Source organism: Macrobrachium nipponense, chromosome 41 (assembly GCF_015104395.2).
Source record: "Macrobrachium nipponense isolate FS-2020 chromosome 41, ASM1510439v2, whole genome shotgun sequence".
In the NCBI taxonomy this organism is placed as follows: domain Eukaryota; kingdom Metazoa; phylum Arthropoda; class Malacostraca; order Decapoda; family Palaemonidae; genus Macrobrachium; species Macrobrachium nipponense.
In genome coordinates this window covers 23,618,505-23,641,118 of record NC_061102.1, presented here as the reverse complement: position 1 = coordinate 23,641,118, position 22,614 = coordinate 23,618,505, and the positions used below count along the sequence as shown (strand labels likewise).

The following is a 22,614-nucleotide window of genomic DNA, read 5'->3' as shown; positions in this document are numbered from 1 at the left end:
CTTCATCCCAATAAAGTATGTCCTGCTTTTTCTTTTCTCTTGGGTGAGATACATATCAAATGATAACCTCTAATTCACTTACCCTTGGTGTTCCAAAAGATTTCATGCTTAATCTTGGATGATTACAGTCAGATCTCTGCTTATGAAGAACACCTTGAGCTGGGTGTACAGAATGCTCTCTTTTCTCCTGTATTTTTCTTTCCTGTTTTATGCGAAGGAGTTCTCTCTCCCTTGAGAGAGCTTCAATGTCTGAAAATGTACATATGTAGAGTGAAATGTTATGCAGCACAGATAAGGAATTCAGGCCATACAAAAATACCAATGGTGTCATAGTTCAATACCACAATGGTGGGCTAACACTTGTTCAAATTTAGCTACAATATTCTGCTACAGAATTCTATGAAAAATTAAGGTCCAAATAATGTGCATTGTAAGTTGATTTTCTTTAAAGATTTTAGTTATAACTAATGAGGTAGGAATAATGATGAATACATACTGACAATACTGCAATAAAGAAAAAACCTTTGGTGTAAGTTGGTGTACACCATGTATTAATACTTATCTTTTTATGTATGTTGACACAAAATATTATAGTCTTGGAATATTTGAACACCATAAGCGTGAGAGTACGTACATGATTGATGACGTTATGATGAAATAAATGTAATACTTAGAAATATAAAAAATATTAAGTACAGTTAATTTGGCCCAATTAATCAACCAAAAAAGGGGCAAAATAATTTTTTTTTTTTAACTTAGTATGAGGTAATGAACAACTTAATCCTTCTAACATTTTCTTACCTGTCTGGTTGTTGAGATCAAGTTCAACAGGCTGTCTGACATCTAAATGCTTTAAAATTTTTGCTGGATTTCCATCATGCTTTTCTTCCTGAGCCTTACGTTTTTTATGTGAATTGTCTTCTGATTCCCAAGAATCATCTTGTAAGAAGGCTTCAGTTATTATGCTAATTTCTTGAGTATCAGAGGTAGCAGATTTTTCTTCAACTGATTGTATTCCTTTGCACAATTCACTCCTTCTTGTTTTCATAAGCTGGCAATGACTTCCTCTTAAGTATAGATCTATCATATAGCTTTCTTCCTTTATTAGTATCCTGTGAGTGACACTTAAGTTGACCTCTATGTTCACGTCTATCAACCTGAGGTCTATGCTCTTCCTGAGAATGAATGTCTTTGCCCTCATCTCTATCAACAGTTGAAGGGGATATATGTGAAGACTGTACTTCCTTCATATTAACATTCCCTAAATTTCCCAAATCTTCGGCATCACTGAACACCTTTGAGGTTTCCAAGCTTCTTTTCCTTTTCTTATCATACCTATGATGCTTTCTTTGCCTTTCAACATGGACTGATTGAGATCCAATAATTGGAGAAGTACTTCTTTTGCCATTGTCATTTTCATGGTTTTTGTATTCAAGATTCACCTCCAGGTGCTTCATTTCACTATCAGATAGATCACTTTCTATACCTTTCTTGTTTTCACAAGACATATCTTCTTCCAAGTTTTTCATCTGTCTAGTTAAATTTCCATTACCGTCAACTGGTTCAACAGTACTGGCAAGTCCATCCGAGGAGTCAACAGAACCAGTTTGATATCCTTCAATACTTGAGGTATCTTTGACTTGTAAATTCTCTCCAACAGGTGGCATCATAACTTGCATCTTCTCTTCCACTGCCAACTCGCTGAATGTGCCACAACTAGTGTTTCCATTTCTTAGTTTATTTAAATATGAAGATTCTAAAGTAGCCTGACCACAGTAAGAAATCTGATTCAGATTTTTTGTATTTTCAATATTTTCTTTGGCATCCACATAATTCCCGTGACTGCCAACTTTCTCTGTCCGAGAATTTCCATCTACATCATTTTCGAACAGTTCTTGGAATTTTTTTGAGTACTCTGATAACTTTTCCTCACTAACTTGAATTTTAGATCCAGATGCAGAGGCAAATCCTTGGAGAGGTTGTTTATTTTTGTAATAAAGACTGGTACGTTTTGTATCTCCACCATTCATGTTACTCTTGATATTACCACCAGTGTTCTCTCCTTTTCCATTGCAGTTATCTTTATTATCTAAAATGTCTAGAAACTTTTTTGACTGTGCTAATAAAGACTCTTCACTGGGTATGATTTTTGATCCTGCTGCAGTTGTAAATCCTTGATAAGTGCTCAAATTTTTGGATGCAGAGACAGTATCACTGATCCTTTGAGACATGTCATGTTTGTTATTACCATCTGGAAGCACTTGTAACTTTTTAAAATTAAATGCTGATCCCTCACAAGAGCCGACTATTGATGCGGATATATTACCATTTAGCTCATTTGAAGTTCTGCATGTAGGAATACCATCTACAAAACCTGTATGGTCCCTACTTTTCACAATATCACTGACAATGTCATCATTATATCTTTGCTCTCTGCTGTCTAAAAATTCTTGAAACTTCTCTAAATGCAGAACAAACTTTTCCTTGCTAATCCAGATTTTAGAACCAGCAGCTGTATTAAATCCTTGCTGTTCAGGAAAGGTCAATGGATGGTTTTCATTTTGTAAGATGTTATTGGTCTCACTGTTAATATTACCACTCCCTGGAGCTGACACTTCCTCTTCATCCTTATCGAGCTCTAAAACCTTCCTTGATTTTAACAAAGCTTCACCACTGACTTTTATTTTAGACCCTAAGGCTGTGGTAAATCCATGAAAAGAGTCATTGTTTACAGAGCAATATTTCACATCTGAATGGTTTTTATCCTCTATAGGAGTTTTAATTATTGTGTCAGTTATATCTTTCCCTGTAGAACTGCTGTCATCATTGCTAAGTAACTCTTGGAATTTCCTGGCGTGCAAAACTAAAGATTTCTTGCTAAGTTTAATTTTAGACCCAGCAGCTGTAGAAAATCCCTCAAACTTTTCAGGAAACTCTGATGTAGAACAGTGCTTACGAGGGCCAAAGCCTTCCTTTCTTATATCACTGTCAATAATTTCACCAACTTTGGGTAAGGATGCAATGTCATCCTTGTCAAGCTCTAAAAGCTTTCTGGACTTCAAAAGAGATTCTTCACAGACTCTTACCTTAGATCCAGAAGCTGTAGTAAATCCCTGAAAAGACCTTTTATTTACAGAACACTGACTTTTACCTGTGGGATTTTCACCTCCTGCAGAAATCTTGATTTTATTGTTAAAAGCCACATCCTGCTCAAGAGAATTATAGTCATCATTGCCAAAAAGTTCTTGGAATTTCTTTGACTGAACAACTAAAGATTCTTCATCAACTTTGATCTTAGACCCAGAAGCTGTGGTAAAACCTTTACAATTCTTTGAAAATTTTGACGTAGAGTCTATGTTCTCAGCACTGTCATGATACACAATATTTGCTTTATTCTTTTCTTCATGGGTAATAAGATTATCTTCTTCTGCTGTGAGTCCTACTTCATCCTTATCAAAAAGCTCTTGAAACATGCTGAACTGCTTAGACAAGGATTCTTTGTTGATTGTAATCTTGGACCCAGAAGCTGTAGCAAAGTCCTGAAAGCTTGTAGACTTCTCATCAACTGATCCGTGACTTATGAAATCCCCAGTGTTTCTTTCCTTTACAAAAGTACATACTTTATTGTTAAACTCTACACCTTTGTCCATGGAAACCACCTCATCATTACCAAAATGGTCTTGAAACTTCTTTGCTTGCAAACTCACAGACTCATCACTCAGTTGAATTTTAGAGCCACCTGCAGTGGTAAAACCATGACAAGAAAATTCTGTTTTTGAGCCAACATACTTTGTACAAACATCATTCTTTGCAGTATTACTGTTCTGACTGTTAATATTGCTATCTACTTCAACATTATTGTTCCGGTTGCTAACAGTGCTATCTACTTTAGCACTACTGTTCTGATTGTTAACAGCAGTATCAACTTTAGCATTACCATTTTGGTTGTTATCAGTGCTATGTACTTTAGCACCACACGTAAACTCATCCTTGTCAAAGAGTTCTTGAAACATTTTGGCCTGATTCATCAGAGACTCTTCTTTAACTTTGATCTGGGAACCAGATGCTGTGGTAAACCTTTTAAAATTAACTGGATTCTCATTTAGAGGACCATGACTTGAAAAACCTGCACTGCCTGTGTCACTAACATTTATTTTGTACTTAAAAGTTTCATTCTGGTCAGTGGCACTACCTTTACCTCTATCCATGATTTCCTCATCACTCTTTGACTGCAATTCTGAAGACTTTTCACAATTGTTGATTTTTGATCCAGATGCTGATGCAAGATAGTGAAATGGCTCAAAGTCTTTAGAATAAGCACTATCAGTAGATCTTGCGCTTTTGGGGTGAACTTTTATGTCATCAGTGCTTGAATTTTCCTCCCATAGAGACTGAACCTTTTTTATAGAACTTTCCTGAACCTTAATTGCTGATCCTGAGGCAGTAGAAAAGCCTTGGAACCTATTGGGTTTTGGATTAACATACTTAAAATCATTATTTTCTGTGGCTTCCCCTTTAGTGCTTAGTATGCCAAAGTATGGTTTTGTTTCACAAGAATGTAAAACACGCAATGTTAACTTCTCATTCTGAACATCAGTTTTGTTTGGGTTGCCTAAATACATTGCTTCATCATCACAGAAATCTTTAGTGTGAAGGTTAAGCTCCTGCTCCAACTCTGCAATATCAGCTTCGTTCAAGCTATCATTCCACAATTGGCTTACAAGGTTACATTTTTCTTCTTTAACACTCGACAATAATGTAGCACCCTGAAGAGGCTCAGAAACTTCTGATGATTCTGCATCTTTGCTTTGGGTATTAAACATAAGCCTATTACCCTCACTTCTGACCTCACTTGTGGAAACACCCTCTTTAGTATCTCTTACATCATTACAACTTTTAATGGAACCAATATGTTTTGGTAACTTATCACTATTGGAGTCAAGGTTTGAAGCTGAATTACAGTGACCATCATTTCCCAACTGAACATCACCTGAAACTTTCCTTTTGCCATCTGAGCAAGTTGAAACAATATCTTTGTATTCAGTGATGTCAACCTGAAATATTCCAGCCATAGCATCAACATTGTCTTCATACACATGAGAGTTCTCAGATGTCATATTTTTCTTGAATGCAATACCTAGCTCTTCATAGACTTCTGCTGATTTGGTTGGATATAAAAAGCCTGAGGATCTTCTCCTTTTAGAAAACAGAGAACATTTATTTCGAACATTTTTGGACCTGTCAGGTACAGGTAAAACAGCTTTATCAGCATCAATAACTTGATTATCATTCCCTTGAAGGTGTCCATCTGCAATTTTGGCTGCATTCAAAAGCTTTTTCCCAAATAAAGATGTGACATGTACATCTGACTTATCACACACAATGTTTTCTGCATTAATTTTCCCTTCATTCTCATTTGTTACAGTAAAATTCAAATTAGAACTTCTGTCATCTGATATACTACCAAGTGTTTCCTCTTTGAAATCTGCATCTTGATATGATCCTTTTCTAGTACCATCATACTTCTGGGAACATGACTGAAAACTGTCTTCAGCTGATTTGATGCTGCACTCCAGGACAAGTACCTGATTAGTGTTTGTCTTTTGCCATGACAGCAGCTGACCTGATCTTTTGACATCTAGAGAGGCAGTACTTTCACTGGCACTGTTATTAGACTTATTGTTTCCTACAGAACATCTTAACTTTGTCTCATTTTCTTCATAACTCTCCTTGTTAGCTTTGGATTTCTTTTTAACTGGAGAACATATAATATCAAAAGGATTCTCACTGTTCTTTTCTGAACAATCTACTATATCTGATAAATCATTATTTTTCATAATTTTGGGAAATAATCTGTCTTTTTCAGTGGTATTACTAAGTGAGGTATTAGTACATTCTTCAGGTTCTAAAACTCCCTTAATTACGGGTGGTTGTTTTGCTAAAGGTGTACTACTCTTGCACTTGGAATAATCTTTGCTACTATTCTGTGCAGTAACACCAGTAGTTTTTTGGTCATTAGATGAACCATTAACACATACATTGTATTCACGCTTTTCTTGATCAATAAACACAAATTCCTGAGTCCCATCAACCTGACATGTTTGTAAATTTGCATCTTGTATATTTCCCTTGTTATATCGTCCTTTTACACTGAATGCTCTAACTGGAGAGTGGCACTTGATTATCCCAAGATTAGGGCTCCACTCATTATCTGATGGTTGGCTTCCTGTTGTTAATGGGCTGAAGAGGCTTCTAGCCAACACCTGCAATAATTAATATTAATAATCATTTGATCCTGACAAGAGAACTTTACATGTAACAAGCATGAAAGGAAAGAAACAGCATTACACATAAATATCTTCTAAACAACCAAATATTAAATAATACACACATACTGAAATACTGCCGCCCAATTCTGCTTTTTAAAACTATGGCAACTGAAAGCTTTTTTATCTCTCAATGAATAACAATATTAAATAAGATTTTTAAAATACGTACATACGATCTTTGGGTACAACATTATCACATCAAAACTACTGTTAGAACATCAAATTGCTAAAATCCCTCTATAGGAAGAATATTTTCACTTCAAGTATTATATGAACACCCTGCAAGCTCTTTTGAGTCAGGAGGAGACTTGCTGCATTTTAGACAATAGTTTCAGGGACTTGGAAACAGTGAGCTACTGAAAGAAAATAATGTTTGGGAGTCCATGGGTTCTAAAAACTACAAACAGGTCTTGAAATCAACTACTATCTTGTTATTCCAACTATTGTCTGTACTGCTGCAGAAGGACTATGCATATCAATAGCACATGAAAGCATTTACGACTCTTACTCTGCAGCATACTCACATACAACTTAACAATTAGTTGAAGCATAAGAAATCAGTACCTTCTGCCTAAGGCCATGACTGGGGTACAAAGTACGATGTTCAAGTGTGGATGGTGTGTTGACTAATTTTTGTCGCTTTGAAGATGGATGTGAGCATGGCGTAGCAAGATCACTTGTCCAGGTAACTGATGATTCATTTAAAGATGCACCCAAACTTGTAATAATATCTTCAGTTCTGTTGCCATTGCTGCAAAAGATATGTTAATGATATACAATCCATTATTCTCATAAGAAATTACAACTAACATCTTAACACAAACTTTCCACCTAACACTGAAACAAACCATTTCAAATTCATGTCAAGAGTAGTATGGATTCATGTTACGAATTATACTTTTCAGGATCTGTATGTACGAATGTGATACTGATGTCTTAGAACAATGTACTAAGAAAATTCATTCTTAAAGAAATTTTTTTTTTTTGTATAGATGTGCTGTTAACCAATTTGCTCTTAAATATTCAAGTTTAAAAAATAACTCCCTTTACAAGGCCAATGAGTAATGATATCTTCATATAAATGAGCATGAAATTCACTATTACAAAAACTTGGCACTATTTTGATTACTTAGACAAGCAAGTATTAATTATGCTTGTTTCAGATCAGCTATGCTTAGCTAACTTAATGAATTATTCCTTAAGTAAAAAATACTTTCCAGATTTGGACAAATCTTGCATATAACAAAACCTGATAAGGGGAAGTGCCAGTGCACATATGTGTAACAGAAATTTAGCATAACTGTTATCAAACCACATCAAACTTTTGTAATAAGGCATGTTAATCTTGTAAATGACTGATTGATGATCAATAGCAATTATACTGTATATTTGGACATTTGCTCTTACAAAATAAATGTGTATAACAAGACAAATTATAAAACAAATATCTGCAAACTGTGCATGATATTTTTTTACAAGATGACAGAACTTACCCGCTTTGTGGTGAAAAGATATCTAACATTGGTGTTGTTGGACTGTAAACAGATGAAGAGACAGATTTTTCCGATGTCTCGCCATCTTCTGAATCAAACAAAAATCATAAAATTTATAGATGCTAATTAAAAAATTTGCATGTATGTACAGGTATGCAAACTGAATTTACCCATCTAATAATAAAAATATGTAGAAAATTGTATTCAATATATATAAGGTTTATAAAAGGGGAATGTAGAGCCTAGGTGCATCGTGGACTAGCCCAAACAGGAGGCTTACGTGATTTTACTTATGTAACATAAACAACACCAAAATTCATGGAGATTTGCCCACCCATTAAATTAAAAGGTGGCATTGAACTTTATGTGTTGGTTTGAGACTTTAGGCAAATTACATAATATTACCCACCCTGAGAAACATCATGCTTGTCCCTTGATGGCAAGAAACATGACTCCCACCCCTTTTCAGTGTGGTAATGAGAGAGAGAGATGAACATAAACAACACCATGAAGGGATAACGAAGCGTCCTTTTGTTCATCCCAGTAGCAAGGCAAACAGCCAGCTATGTTCTTTTATAACAACACAAAATTCTGCTGTAACATACAGTAAGATAACGACAGTTTGTTTAATAGTGCTTGAAACAATTAAAATGGAAGCTGTTATAGCCACATAACATAATTTTTTAACTAGATTAACTGCTTTCCTGCCTCTTCTCGTTGTTATAAATGTCATTTCCTATTGTAGAACTAAATTTTCCTTTCCCTCGTGGGTGACAAGTTCTGGGGTGAAATATGAGTTCTGTGGGTGATGCTCCCAATTAGTCTAAGGGTGAAATCAAGTCCAGTCCCTTGTTTAAATGAAATAGAAGGCTTTGCCAGTGTGCAGCAGAACTGCCATAAGAATTAAATCATCTCTCCAAGTATATTATACCCTGTGCAGTGGATCACCCATATTCGTGTTCTTGACATTCGCAGATTTCTCTATGGACCCTATCTACCTACTATTCACTGGAAATTTGGATATTCACAGTATCTTTCCGAGAAGTATTCACAAATTACTGCATTTTCACATAAATCTCATGATTAAATGCATTTTTTGTGATAAAACTATTAAAAAAAATCAGGTATAAGCATTTTTAGTGGGTTTCTTTACCTTACCTAACCTGTTATGTACATTGGCCCATTGAGAATTACTTAAGGGGAGCACCGACTTACATAGTATGTTTATTTGTTTTGTATTATGATAAATGATTTACCTAATAACTAATTTTCAAATATTATTAAGATTAATAAAAGTGATAGCGATCCCCAGTCTTTTTTTTCATCCACTTTGAGAAACTCATGCATTCGCAGATTTCTCTCTAGAACGTTTCCCCCTATTATTCGTGGGAAATTCGCCTATTCATGGCATTTTTCTATGAGATATATCCACAAATTCCTGGGGTTTTTTTTAATCAGTTTCATCATAAAATGCACTTTTTGTGATAAAACTATTAAAAAACCAGGTTAAAACTTTTTAGTGGTTTTTTCTTGTATTTTAACTAACAAAATATGACAAATTTTCTAACACAAGTTGTATTTTTCATATTACCAAATTGGCCAAGTGATGGTTCTTCTTCATGTTTTTGTGCCTGGAAGCTGCAAACCATGGGATTAGGAATACGTAAGCCAAGGGACTTGGTTTAAACATACCAAGATGTATTCTTTGAATAAGTCAAAAATTACACGAGTTTTTGAGTAGATACTTATACATGTACCCTAACTAGACAGAGGGTGAATATAATTTTCAGCCACAATGTTCAGCACACAAGACAACCAAAATCTAGTACAAGAAACAAAAGTATAAAATACTTACCACAAGTTGTTAGTGGTGGGGGTGACACAAAACTTACATCACAAAAATTTGAGTATGGTACATTTCTTTTACAATGTGGTGTGTCCGACAACAGTGGTGGAAGTGCTTCCTTTTCATTAGAGTCAGTGCTAGTTTCTTTCTTTAAATCTTTATCTAATGCTTCAAACTGGCTTGTTGACCAAGAACTTTCCTCATTCACTTTATCTTCAATACAGTCTTGGTGTTCCTGTCTAACCAGATATGGGTTATCATTTTGACTGGAACCAGCACTTTTATCCTCGAAGTACTGGAGCCAAGCAATTTTAGTCTCACCAAGATCTGAAATACAAAAGAAAAAATGCAACAATCACATCTATTTGGATAAGAATCTGAACAATCAGAAATAATGTGTGTACTATTTTACGGATTTTGATTGCCTCGTCTTCACAGTAGCATTCATTTTATTTAGTTCTAAAAGAGCAGCCATTTTCTCTTCTAATCAGTTGACTTTGGGAGGGAAACACTAGGCAGGCCGATAGATTGGAATTTCCATAGTAGCTGGAGGGGGGAATAAAGTTCCTGTAAGCCTTAGGGACATATCCCAAAAGGAAGTGTGTAGCTAGCTAGCTAGGTACTTCTTAGGCCTACTCTTAAGATCTTTTATCCTGTGAACCTCTCGCTGGCGATATGCTCTGTTCCCAGGATGACTGGCGGGAAAGGGGGGATAAGCTGACCCCAACACCCAAGCTTTGTGCCCAACGACGATCTCAGTCCACTCCAGTCCGTGACCTAGGACAGATGTCAAAGCCAGCCTTCCAAATAGGCCTACAAAAAGGGGGCTAACTGGCGCCCCAGACCTCGGACAAAGCCGACGCCATTTTCTACAAAGGTTCACTTACATAAGGCATCCAGGTATGTCTTGAGATACAGCCATATTGCCAGTTCCTTTTCCTCCAAGTCAAATAAACTCTTCCACATTTTCCAATTTGAACACCTAATTCTCAAATGAACAGCCCTTTGTCCTTTTCCTTGCCTCGTGGCCACATGCCACCTTTTGTGATCGTACCAGACAGACAAAGTCTTCATTGAATATCTCATTTAAACACTAGAGTTCCTCCCCCAGTGTGTTAGATAAAAGAGAATAACTGTAACTTTGTACAAGAAGTCTTTATTTTACTCTGTGTCTAGCTAATCTGGGAACTCTTCCAGATCTTTGCCGAGTCACGTGTCCATGTCTCCCCGCTCGCAAGTGCTTCCTTAACGCAAGAGAACGATGAGTAATTTTGGAAACCAGCATTGAAGTAAATCTGATTTTGGCCAGCTTTCCCCTATTGTGAGAGATAGGATTGGTCCACGTGCGGACAAGTTGCTTTTACTTTAACCCAGGCCATTCACGGCCTCTTGTAAATAAATAATGTAGATTAATTGGCTGGTTTTTAATGGCGACCTTTTCTAGAGTAAAAATAACCAAATCAATCCTTTTAAGTAAGTTAAAAGCAAGTTATTCTGCATTTTTCCCTCTAATAATTTTTCCTTTACGTATGTAGTAAGAACTACTACATATTTAAAATTCTTTCTTTCCTATCTACTATTTAGGGGAAAAATGACACATTTTTTAATCAATTTGTATTTTTCATTACTAACAAACCTTCGGTCTTAACATTTGGATAGGTATTCTAGTGCAAGGTGGAAACCCGGGGGGGGGAGAGAGAGAGAGAGAGAGAAAAAAAAAAAAAAAAAAAAAAAAAAAAAAAAAAAAACTGTACCCAAGGAACTATTGGCATCTGTGCTTGATGAAGAAGTCTCTGGGATCTCCAACAATGCCGTCTGTATCCAGGGCTGCCGAAGTGTGGAAATGACGTCACTAATACGGCTTATCTTGTCCACATTGTGATTAGGTGTGGAGTGTGGAATCCACACGTAAAAATTTCCACGTTTTTTACTTAAAAAGAGTATGCTAGTTAAAATCTAATAAGTTATAAAAAATTGTTACTAACTATTTTAAGTCTCACACACAAATATCCGTAAAAATGATATTGTAATGATACAATTAAGTTTGTTCATACTTACCTGGCAGATATATATATAGCTGTATTTTTCCAAATCCGACAGAAATTTAAACACTTACGACACACGCAGTGGGATCAGGTGGTTAGTACCCATTCCCGCCGCTGGGAGGCGGGTATCAGGAACCATTCCCATTTTCTATTCATAATTTTTATTTCCACTGTCTCCTGAGGGGAGGTGGGTGGGTACTTGATTATATATATCTGCCAGGTAAGTATGAACAAACTTAATTGTATCATTACAATATCATTTTGTTCATGAAACTTACCTGTCAGATATATATAGCTGAATCCCACCTTTGGTGGTGGGGGTAGACAGAATAGAAGATTTAGGAAACATATATATGCAGAAAATTGATATCTTGGTTCCTCACCTGTTAGCATATCTGACTTCGTGGTTACTGCCGCGTAAGTCTGCTTGTGCACTAGAGTTGCCAGCAAGGTAGAGACCTATAAAGCTGGTGCACTCCAGATGATCTGTCAACAGGGGCGAGACCACGACGTGACTAGACCATTGACCATACAAATGAGGGCAACGAAGTAAAACCAAACCACCTGGCGTAGCCTACCAAAAGTATCCCACTTAGACTAAGCTAATGGAAGGGAGATCCGCCGCAGGCGGTCAACCCCACAACCATAACACAAGTTATAAAGGATAGGATGAGCGCTACCTCCTGCCCCCAAAACAGTGTCTGCAGCGACGTATGGTCCGAGCGAGTAACAATTTTCGTATGTTGCTTCTCACCCGCCACCGCAGGTAGTGTGAAGCGAACACCGAATTGCTTCGCCAATAAGTGGCGCCCAAAATATCTTTGATTGCCATATTTTTGTGAAAAGCCACCGAAGTAGCAATAGCCCTCAACTCGTGGGCTTTCACTTTCAGAAGCTCCATGTCACTTTCACTACACTTTTCATGGGCTTCCTTAACCATACTTCTTAAGAAGAACGCCAGGGCGTTCTTCACATCAGAAGATCTGGGTTTTTTCACAGAGCACCACAAGTTCTCCGAAGAGCCTCTGCATGCTCTGGTTCTCTGCAAATAAAACTTGAGAGCCCTGACAGGACACAAGACTCTCTCAGCTTCAGGTCCCACTAGCTCCGACAACCCTTTGATCTCGAACGTCCTCGGCCAAGGGTTGGAAGGGTTTCTCGTTCTTTGCTAAGAACGTATGGACTTAAGGAACAAACTGCACTATGATCCTTGAACCCAATGTGCTTGCTTATGACTTGAATTTCGCTAACCCTCTTCGCCGTCGCAGAAGCGGTTAGGAAAATGGTCTTCTTAGTATGATTCCTAAGCGAGGCTAAATGGAGCGGTTCAAATTGACTCGACATGAGAAACTTAAGTACCACGTCTAAGTTCCACGATGGTACTTTCGGTTGGAGAACTTTCACAGTCTCAAATGATCTAATGAGATCATGAATGTCTCTATCATTCGCTAAGTCAGTCCAGTCCTCTATGCCTGAAGACCACAGAAAGTACGCTTCTGTAGCCTTTAATCGTGGGAACGGCTAGTTTCGCTTCTTTCCTAAGGTGAAGAAGGAAATCTGCTATCTGGCTCACAGAGGTTGAGGTGGAGGAAATGCCCTTCTTTCTGCACCAACTTCTAAAGACAGCCCACTTTGATTGGTAAACTGCGATTGAGGAGGGCCTCCTTGCGGTGGCAATCGCCGTTGCCACAGGTCTTGAAAATAAAAACCCCTCGCTCTGGCCAACTTCTTGATAGTCTGAACGCAGTCAGACTCAGAGCGGGGAGGTTTTTGTGGTACCTCTCGAAGTGGGGCTGTCTGAGTAGATCTTTCCTTAGGGGCAGAGTCCTTGGAAAGTCTACCAGGAAGGACATCACCTCCGTGAACCAGTCGACCGCTGGCCAGAAGGGGGCGATGAGGGTCATCCTCGCTCCTTCTGATGCAGCGAACTTCCTCATCACTTCCCCGAGGATTTTTGAATGGGGGAAAAGCAAAGCGTAAATGTCTAGTCCCGACCAATTCCACAGTAGGGCGTCTACTGCCACTGCTCCCGGGTCCAGAACTGGGGAGCAATACAGCGGAAGTCTCTTCGTTCGGGAAGTTGCGAAAACGTCCACATGAGGACGTCCCCACAGCTTCCATAGCGCCTGGCATACTTCCTGATGAAGGGTCCATTCCGTCGGCAGAAGCTGTCCTTGCCGACTGAGAAGGTCCGCTCGCACGTTTTCCACGCCTGACACAAATCTTGTCAGAATCGTGACGTTTTGCGACTTCGCCCAAATCAGGATATTCTTCGCGATGGCGAACAGAGAAGGAGAGTGAGTTCCCCCCTGTTTCCTGAGGTATGCCAAGGCTGTGGTGTTGTCCGAGTTTATCTGAACCACTTTGTTGGAGACTTCCTCTTGGAAGAACCTTAGAGCAAGGTAAACCGCTGAAAGTTCTTTAGATTGATGTGCCAGGACACCTGTTCGCCTCTCCAGGTGCCTGACAATTCTCTACCTCCCAGTGTTGCTCCCCAACCCGTGGAGGACGCGTCGGAGAACAACACTAGGTCGGGGTTTCCGAAGCTTGAGCGAAAGTCCTTCCGCAAGCTTCTTTGGATCCAACCACCATTTGAGGTGCTTTTTCACTTCTTCCGTCAAAAACAAGACCTCTTCTAGATCCTGTTTGCGTGACCAATTGCTTGAGAGGAAGAACTGAAGTGGTCGGAGGTGCAACCTTCCCAGAGAAACAAACTTCTCCAGTGAGGAAATGGTCCCCAGCAGACTCCATTCCTCACCGAGCATGTTTCCTTCCTCCCTAAAGAAAAGGCTGACACTTTGTCCTAGGCATTGAAGTTGTCGCCCCTGTGACGGAAAAGCCCGAAAAGCCACCACTGAGTCCATCTGAATACCCAGATAGACTAAAGATTGAGAAGGAGTCAGATGCGGCTTTTCGAGATTCACCAGAAGTCCCAGGGACCTCGCTAACGACAGAGTCGTGTGAAGGTCCTTCAGACACCGTCTTGGCGATGAGGCTCGAATAAGCCAGTCGTCTAGGTAGAGAGAGATCCTTATTTCCGCAAGATGGAGCCACCTCGCAACGTTCTTCATAAGAACGGTGAACACCATCGGCGCCGTGCTGAGACCGAAGCAGAGTGCCCTGAATTGGAAAACCTTCCCTTTCAGGACAAACCGCAGGTATTTTCTTGATCGGGGATGGATGGTGGGGACGTGAAAGTATGCGTCCTGAAGGTCTAAAGAGACCATCCAATCCCCCGGTCTTAAGGCTGCAAGCACGGATTGAGGTGTCTCCATCTTGAACTTCTGCTTGGTAACGAAGCGATTTAGACTGCTACATCCAGAACGGGGCGCCACCCCCCTGACTGCTTCGGCACTAGGAACAGACGGTTGTAAAACCCCAGAGAACTCCGGTCGAAGACCTGTTCCACCGCCTGCTTCTCGATCATTTGATCTAGTAGATCGTGAAGCACTTTCTGCTTTTCTCCCTGATACGAAGGAGACAAATCCTTTTGTGTCGAAGGACAGCGGGGGTAACTTCAGGAAAGGAAATTTTCTGTACCCCCTTCTTGACGATGTCCAGAGACCAAGCGTCGGCACCTCTCTCTTCCCAGGCTCTCGCGAAATGTAGAAAGTCTGGCTCCTACCGGTGGCTGAAGGACTTCCCTCTCACTTCTTGCTCTTGGAAGGAGCGGGAGTCTTGCCTCTGAAAGAGCCTCTTCCTCGAGGGGGCTGGCTTCGGAAGAAGCAGATCGAAAGGGCTTCGATTTCTTTCAAAGCAGAGGACCCAGAAGACAAAGTAGTTGTAGGCTTCCTAGAAGACTGTGCCAGAAGGTCTTGGGTTGCTTTCTCCTGGAGACTGGCAGCTATGTCCTTTACCATAGACTGGGGGAAGAGATGTTCTGAGAAGGAGCGAAAAGAAGATCCGCTTTTTGCGCTGGCGAGACCGACTTTGCAGTAAAATTGCAAAGAAGTGCTCTCTTCTTAAGCAGTCCCGTGCTGAAATGAGCAGCCAATTCCTCAGAACCATCCCTGACGGCCTTGTCATGCAAGACAATACACTGACAGCTCCCCCAGACTGATGGAATCAGAAACTCCTGGACTGGCATCCAAAACTCCTAGGCACCAGTCAAGAAAATTAAAGACCTCTAGTGCCTGAAGAGGCCTTTAAGGTGAAAGTCTAACTCACTATGTGTCAAGAGACCTTAGAGGAAGACAGAAAAGATCTTCTGGCGGCATCCACAATACTACCAAGTCTCCTTGAGCCGAGGCTGGAAGCTTAACTCCGACGTTTTCTCCCGTCTCATACCACATACCAGCTTTGCCACAAAGTCTTGAAGGTGGTAAAGCGAAAGAAGTCTTGCCTGAAGCTTTTCCTCTTTTCCATCCAAATCATGGGACCTTGCGAAAAGCTTGCTTCGTAGAAAGCGACTTCTTCATTTTCACAAAGCCCGAGATCTTAGTAGCTTTGGATGACGAAAACTGAGAGGGAGGAGTACGTGGAGCTTCAGGTTGGAAAGTGTCTGCAAAGACTGACTGTAGCAAACGAGTCAAAACCTTGTAGTCCGTCGAAACTGGAGCCAACTGCTGTTCTTCGTCCACTTCGACGAAAGCGTCACTAATTTCCTCTTCAGACACTGGAGAAGTCGGAGGAAGTAAGGATGATCACGAGCTTTCTCAAAAGAGAAAGAGCGGCGAACAGGAAGAGTTCCCACTTCCGCTTCCGCTTGCGGAGGTGGTAAACTGACGTCCGTAGGCGCAGCGCTTGGCGTCCGAAGCCAATCTACTGGCGCCGACTGAAGCGCGCTCGACAGCAACAGGTGTACACCTGGCGTCCACTGGCGCGCGCTGAGCGTCCACTGGGCGCGCACCGAGCGTCCACTAAAACGACGCTGAGCGTCCACTGGCGCTCGCTTCACCTTGCACCGAATCATGCTCGGTGTCCACTAAAGCGCGCTTGACTTTCACAGAAGCGCGCTCGGCATCTAAAGAACGCGCTTCTTATCAACAAGTTTCGTAGCAGCGGAAACAACCCGCTTCACGAGAGCGAGAAACGAATTTCTCGCCTCCTCTGGAAAGTTGCTGGGGAGCAGAACGAACTCTAGAGGGAGACTCAAACGGGAGAGGAGAGACGAGCGAGGAGAGGGGAGAGGGGAGAACGCCTCGACCTCTTCACAGGAAGATTGTCATCCTTTCTTACGGCGACGTGGAACAGTCTCTCTTGAAGAAAAAACATCTCGAAGTTGCTGCTGAAGAGACTGGAGAATCTTGCTTGTAGGTGAAGCCTCCTTTTCTGGGGAGGGGCTGATCCTGTGAGCAGGCGAGTGGCGAGGGGACGCCTTCTTCTTTCCTACTCCCAGGAAGGCCGCCACTTCACGCACCTTAGAGCGACTGCGGCGCTCGAAAGAAACATCTAGGAAAGACTCCGCCTCCGAATAATCCTTACGCTTCTTCTGCGGAGGAAAAGCAGCAAACGCACTATCAGGCGACGAGCAAAGTTCCGGAGAACAACTTGGACGTGAAAGCGTCCCAAACGCGAGCCGTCCTTTTCAGCGGACGTGATGCGGTATGAGAGCTCCACCCCTTGCGCGGGGAGGAAGCTTCAGAAGAAGAAAAGCACTCCTTGAGAAAGACGTGCACGCGCACGCTCCTTGGCCAGTCTGGGTAGGTTCGTCAAAGCTGCGAAGGCACGCCAATCGGTGGGGGTTCCTCGTAACCCTCCTTCGACTTTCGACATGCTCTCTCCCCGTAACCTGGGAGTCAAGCAGAGGTCTACTACGTCTAGAGGCGGAATGAGGCCAATCTGACGCACCCTCCACTACACAAGGGGCACTTTCACTGCACTTCTCTTCACTTTTGCTCTCCAGAGCTAACACTTTTGATTCTAAGTTACGAATCGATTCAAGAATTAGCGATAAAGTATTACCTTCTACCGACACTGCTTCAGGGGCCGGAGGCAACACTACAGGGGTAGGAGCATAATCTACAGAAGGAGGGTTAGCAGGAGAATCATTAAAATCTTGCCTACCTGAAACACTCCTGGAGGAAGACCTCCTTAACCTATCTCGCTCAAGTTTCTTAAGATAGGTTTCATACGCCTTCCACTCAGACTCTGTTAATCTTTCACACTCCTTACAACGACTTTCAAACGTACATTCATTCCCCCTGCAAACCTTACAAACAGAATGTGGGTCTACTGAAGCTTTCAGTAGCCTACCTCTACATTCGGACATAGAACAAAATCTAGCGCTAGCAGAACTAGGACCCTGACATCTTGATCAAGAAAAATCAATACCAAATTTAAATCAATCCAAAGTCAACGTGTGCCAAGCCACCGATCCAATTCAGATACCAAAGAAAAAACCAAAAGGGATACTCAAGTAGCTAGTAAGTTCCCAAAATCTGGACGGAGGTGCTGCAAACAGGTGTTTCCAGCACCGGCGACAGAAAAATTATGAATAGAAAATGGGAATGGTTCCTGATACCCGCCTCCCAGCGGCGGGAATGGGTACTAACCACCTGACTCCCACTGCGTGTGTCGTAAGTGTTTAAATTTCTGTCGGATTCGGAAAAATACAGCTATATATATCTGACAGGTAAGTTTCATGAACAAATAAAAAATTAGTTTTATCCTTTTTAATTTGTGGATGCGTTTGGATGTTTATCAGATGCATAACGCTGACCGTTGATTCATGTGCAAACCAAGGCTTAGAACATAAGCTAGATCTTGACTGTACGAACTGGCTGGCTCCAGCGCCAACCAGCCTCAGTTACCTATTCAAAATTATTTTCAATCTGGTCCTCAACAAAATCTGCATTTATTCTTATTCATAATACTAGAGAGTATTCTTAATTTGCTAGTTTTGATGGTATATGTTCTTGAAAGTTTTGTGAAATATATGCATACATTCATACTGCCATTTGGTAGCAAATAATTTTTCAGCAATGACTTTACAGCTTTCCAATACAACATTGCAATTTTTGCTTGTGAAAATGATTAATGTGCCTGTATAATCAGTTTTGTTATTCTACAACTACGGTGACATAAACTTTTGAAATGAAAGGGCTTTAATGATTTCATAACTGTAATTCGTATAACGTAAGACCTTAGCGAAAATCATAGGCCTAGTTTACCAGTATAGATGATAGCGCTCATGATTTCGTTGTCAGTTGATATTGCCCTAAATGAATGACTATGTGTATAACAACGATAAAACTGAGAAATTGCATAATGCAGTGGTAATTAAATCTTCATGTAAAAATGTTATTGTTATGATACAATAAAGTTTGTTCATACTTACCTGGCAGATATATATATAGCTGTATTCTCCGACGTCCGACAGAATTTCAAAACTCCCGGCACACGCAGTGGGCGGCCAGGTGGTTAGTACCCATTCCCGCCGCTGGGAGGCGGATATCAGGAATCATTCCCATTTTCTATTCAGATTTTTCATACCACTGTCCCCTGAGGGGAGGTGGGTGGGTACTTTAATTATATATATCTGCCAGGTAAGTATGAACAAACTTTATTGTATCATAACAATAACATTTTGTTCATGAAACTTACCTGTCAGATATATATATAGCTGAATCCCACCATTGGAGGTGGGAAGGGACAGAATAGAAGGATTTAGGAAACACCTCAAGTGCAGATGATTGACATCTTGATTCCTTACCTGTTAGCATAGCTGACTTCTTGATTACTGTCACCGAAGTCTGCTTTTGCTTTACTAGAGTTGCCAACAAGGTAGTGACCTGTGTAGTTGGTGCGCTCTAGATGATCTGTCAACGGGGGGGGCGTGACCACAATGTGACTAGACCATATTGACCATACTGTGAGGGCAACGAAGCTTAAAACCAAAACCACCACCTGACCTAACCTATCGAAGTTAGTCCCATAACTTCTAGGCTAACGAAAGGGAAAGCGCCTCAAGCGACCAACCCTTCAAAGTTTAAAAGCACACTATCCCTTTTTCTATAGATAGGATTCGTGCTGCTTCCTGCCTCCAATAATATTTCTACGGATATGTATGGTCCTAGCGACTCGCAGATCTCATATGTCCGTCTTCACATCCCGTCGGGAGTGTGAAGCGAACACAGAGTTGCTTCGCTCAAACGTGGCACTCAGGATTACTGAGTGTCATGCTCTGTTGAAATGCTTCCGAGGCCGCGCCCTCACCTCGTGAGCATTTACTTTAAAATTAAAAGGTTTCAAATCTTTGTTCAAACATGACGAATGAGCCTCTTAGAAAGACTCCTTAAAAATAACGCCAGGGCGTTCTTCGACATGGGCAAGTCTGGTCTTTTTACGGAACACCGCAGATTGTCCGAATGACCTTGACTTTCTTTAGTTTTATCAAGATAAAACTTGAGAGCCCCGACAGGGACAGGACTCTCTGTGGCTCTTGCCCAATAATTTGTGCCATCCCCTTGATCTCCAGGCCTCTGGGCCAAGGGTTAGACGGGTTTTCGTTCTTAGCAAGAACGGAAGGCTTAGAGGACACCGAATTATTGTCCTCTAAAGCCAAAACCTCTGATGATGGCTAAAACCTCACTAACCCTCATTTCCGTAGCTAGAGTGGTTAGAAAATTAGCCTTTCTGGTCACGTGTATTAAGTTACAGAAAGGAGAGGTTCGAAATGCTTTGACATCAAGAACTTCAGACTACGTCTAAGTTCCATCAGATTTCCGCAGACCTCAAAGATCGTGAATGGGCTTTGTTGTTTGACAGATCCGAATCTCTGAGCCTAGAGGCCGTCAACAACATATTTCCGTATTCTACAATCGTTGGGACTGTTAGCTTATCCCATACTTCAGACGGAATGGGAAGGCGGTAAAGTCATTCACAGAGGTCAGAGGTAGAGGAACAGTCATTCTTCCTGCCCTATGTCCAGAAACGGCCCACTCCGATTGGTACACTGCAAAATATGCAGCACTGCTTTGCTTTGGCAATGAGACTTGCAATTAATCTTGAAGATCCTCTCGCTTCTTGACAGTCTGAACGCATTCAGACTCAGATCGGAGAGATTTTAGGTACCTCTCGAAGTGAGGCTGTTAGAGTAGACCGATTCTCTCGGGAAGGGAAGGTCCTTGGGAAAGTGCTCTCTGAAGGACGTGACCCTCTGTGGAAATCCAGCCTCTCGAAGGCCAACATGGGGCGATCATCGTATTTTTTCTCACTCCCTCTGACGCCAGCGATTTATCTTATTACATTTCCTAAGCTTTTGAATAGGGGAAAAAAAGGGCTAACCAAACTATCCCCATTCCATACTATAGGATGGCGTCTATTGCTACCGCTCTCGGATCGAGAATAAGGGCGCAACGTAGAGGAAGCTTCTTCGTCTTCAATATTGCAAAATCTACGAAAGGACGTCCCCAAAGTCTCCACAACTCTCGACATACTTCTAAGCGAGGATACTCAAAAGTCAAAACGTCAGTAGTTGCTGCCGTCGATCGAGAAGATCCGCACGGACGTGCAATCGTGTAACGAACCTCTTAAGGATCGTTACGTTCCGTGCCTATGCCGATAACCATCTCTCTTTTCTTGGGATATGAGAGAGCTGCGGAATTATCTGAGATGATTTGACCACTCGACCAAACCTCACTCTTCGAGGAACTGGAGAGCCAACCAAATTGCTTCCAAATTCTTTTAGATTATGTGCCAGGACCTCTGTCCGGATGCCTGGCTCCCTCTCATATCACCTGAGGTGATCCTTAACCCATTGAGAGACGTTTAGAATTATCTCTAGATCTTTGATGTTATTTCAGTTCTCCTGTAGGAAAAACTGTAGAGGTCTGAATTGCAGTCTATTCAGGGAAACAAGCTTCTCCAGCGAGGAAATGGTCCCCAGCAGACTCATCCATTCCCTCACTAAGCATGCTTCCTTCCCTAATAAGGCTGCGCTTTGCATAAGCAGGAGAGCATTATTATAGTGCTATGCTGCGGTAGACTCGTACAGAATTCTGTTACAGTGCGGTAAGCAGCGCCGAACATGTCTAAGAGATATCTCTGTTTGAAAATTTCTTAGCAAAAGGAAGTCGTTTATTCATGATTACCAAGAAATCCCCTCAACCCGAGGCGAAAGTCATGATTGTAGGGGCAGAGATACGGTTCGTAAATCAATCCCTCCCGCGGGAGAGAGAGACGTAACCGACTGAGCAGTACAAACGAGCTACCTAACACTGAGTTGGTGACAGTGTGAGACACGTGACAGTTACAGGCAGCAGCTTATGTTCACCTTCTCGCAGTCTTATGCCGAGTTGCCAGCTATTCTATTCATCTAAGGAATAGATTTTCCATTATTTGAACAGAAAACTCTCAAGTTGGCATATCTAAGCGAAACAGAATTCGCTAATACAGAAGCTGATTTTGTGTTGTCGTAACATTACGCTTAATTAACCAATGTTAAATCGGAAACTCCTGGAAGGTTGCCGGGAGTACCGATTAAATATACTGCGTCATCCACAATGACAGCAACCTCTCGTTTCGCACTATTCTGCCTGAGTTACCAGCTACTCTCTTCTACGAAGGAATAGGTTCGTTTACTATTATCGATCATAAGAAAATTCTCAAGCAGGCATATTTAAGCGAAACATAATTCGCTACATGCAGAAGCTGAGTTGGTGTTGTTGTAACAATACCTTCAAGCATTGTTCCTTACAACCGGAAACTCCTGGAAGTTTGCAGGAAGTACCGATTAAATACACTTAAAATAACAGTCCTTTCGGTTGCCATCTGTAGAGGTAACCACGATATGGCGTATATGACTTGAACTTTACATTAGTAATATGACGCGAAGTTAAAATACCTAAGTATTGCAGTCACTTGAACATATAATTCTCTACTACATTCTTTCCTCGACGAGGAAGAGAGAGAGAATGGAAATCGACTGTCTTCATTCTCTTTGCCAAGAAAAGGAATAA

General features: G+C 41.0%; 1 protein-coding gene across 2 annotated transcripts in view; it reads right to left on the bottom strand.

The window, feature by feature from the left end:
- Nucleotides 1–892: 892 nt before the first annotated feature.
- The window catches only part of LOC135212601 (uncharacterized), a 28,347-nt gene continuing 6,625 nt past the window's right edge, over nucleotides 893–22,614 (bottom strand). Inside the window, exons 3-6 of one of the 2 annotated variants that reach the window (XM_064246159.1) lie at nucleotides 9,678–9,995; nucleotides 7,823–7,910; nucleotides 6,894–7,080; nucleotides 893–6,263 (exon numbers count right to left, since the gene is read on the bottom strand). In XM_064246159.1, coding sequence (XP_064102229.1) covers nucleotides 1,029–6,263; nucleotides 6,894–7,080; nucleotides 7,823–7,910; nucleotides 9,678–9,995 — 5,828 coding nt within the window. In that variant the 3' untranslated portion in view covers nucleotides 893–1,028. The remainder of the gene's footprint in view (nucleotides 6,264–6,893; nucleotides 7,081–7,822; nucleotides 7,911–9,677; nucleotides 9,996–22,614) is intronic. The other variant, XM_064246160.1, reaches the window with a different exon arrangement.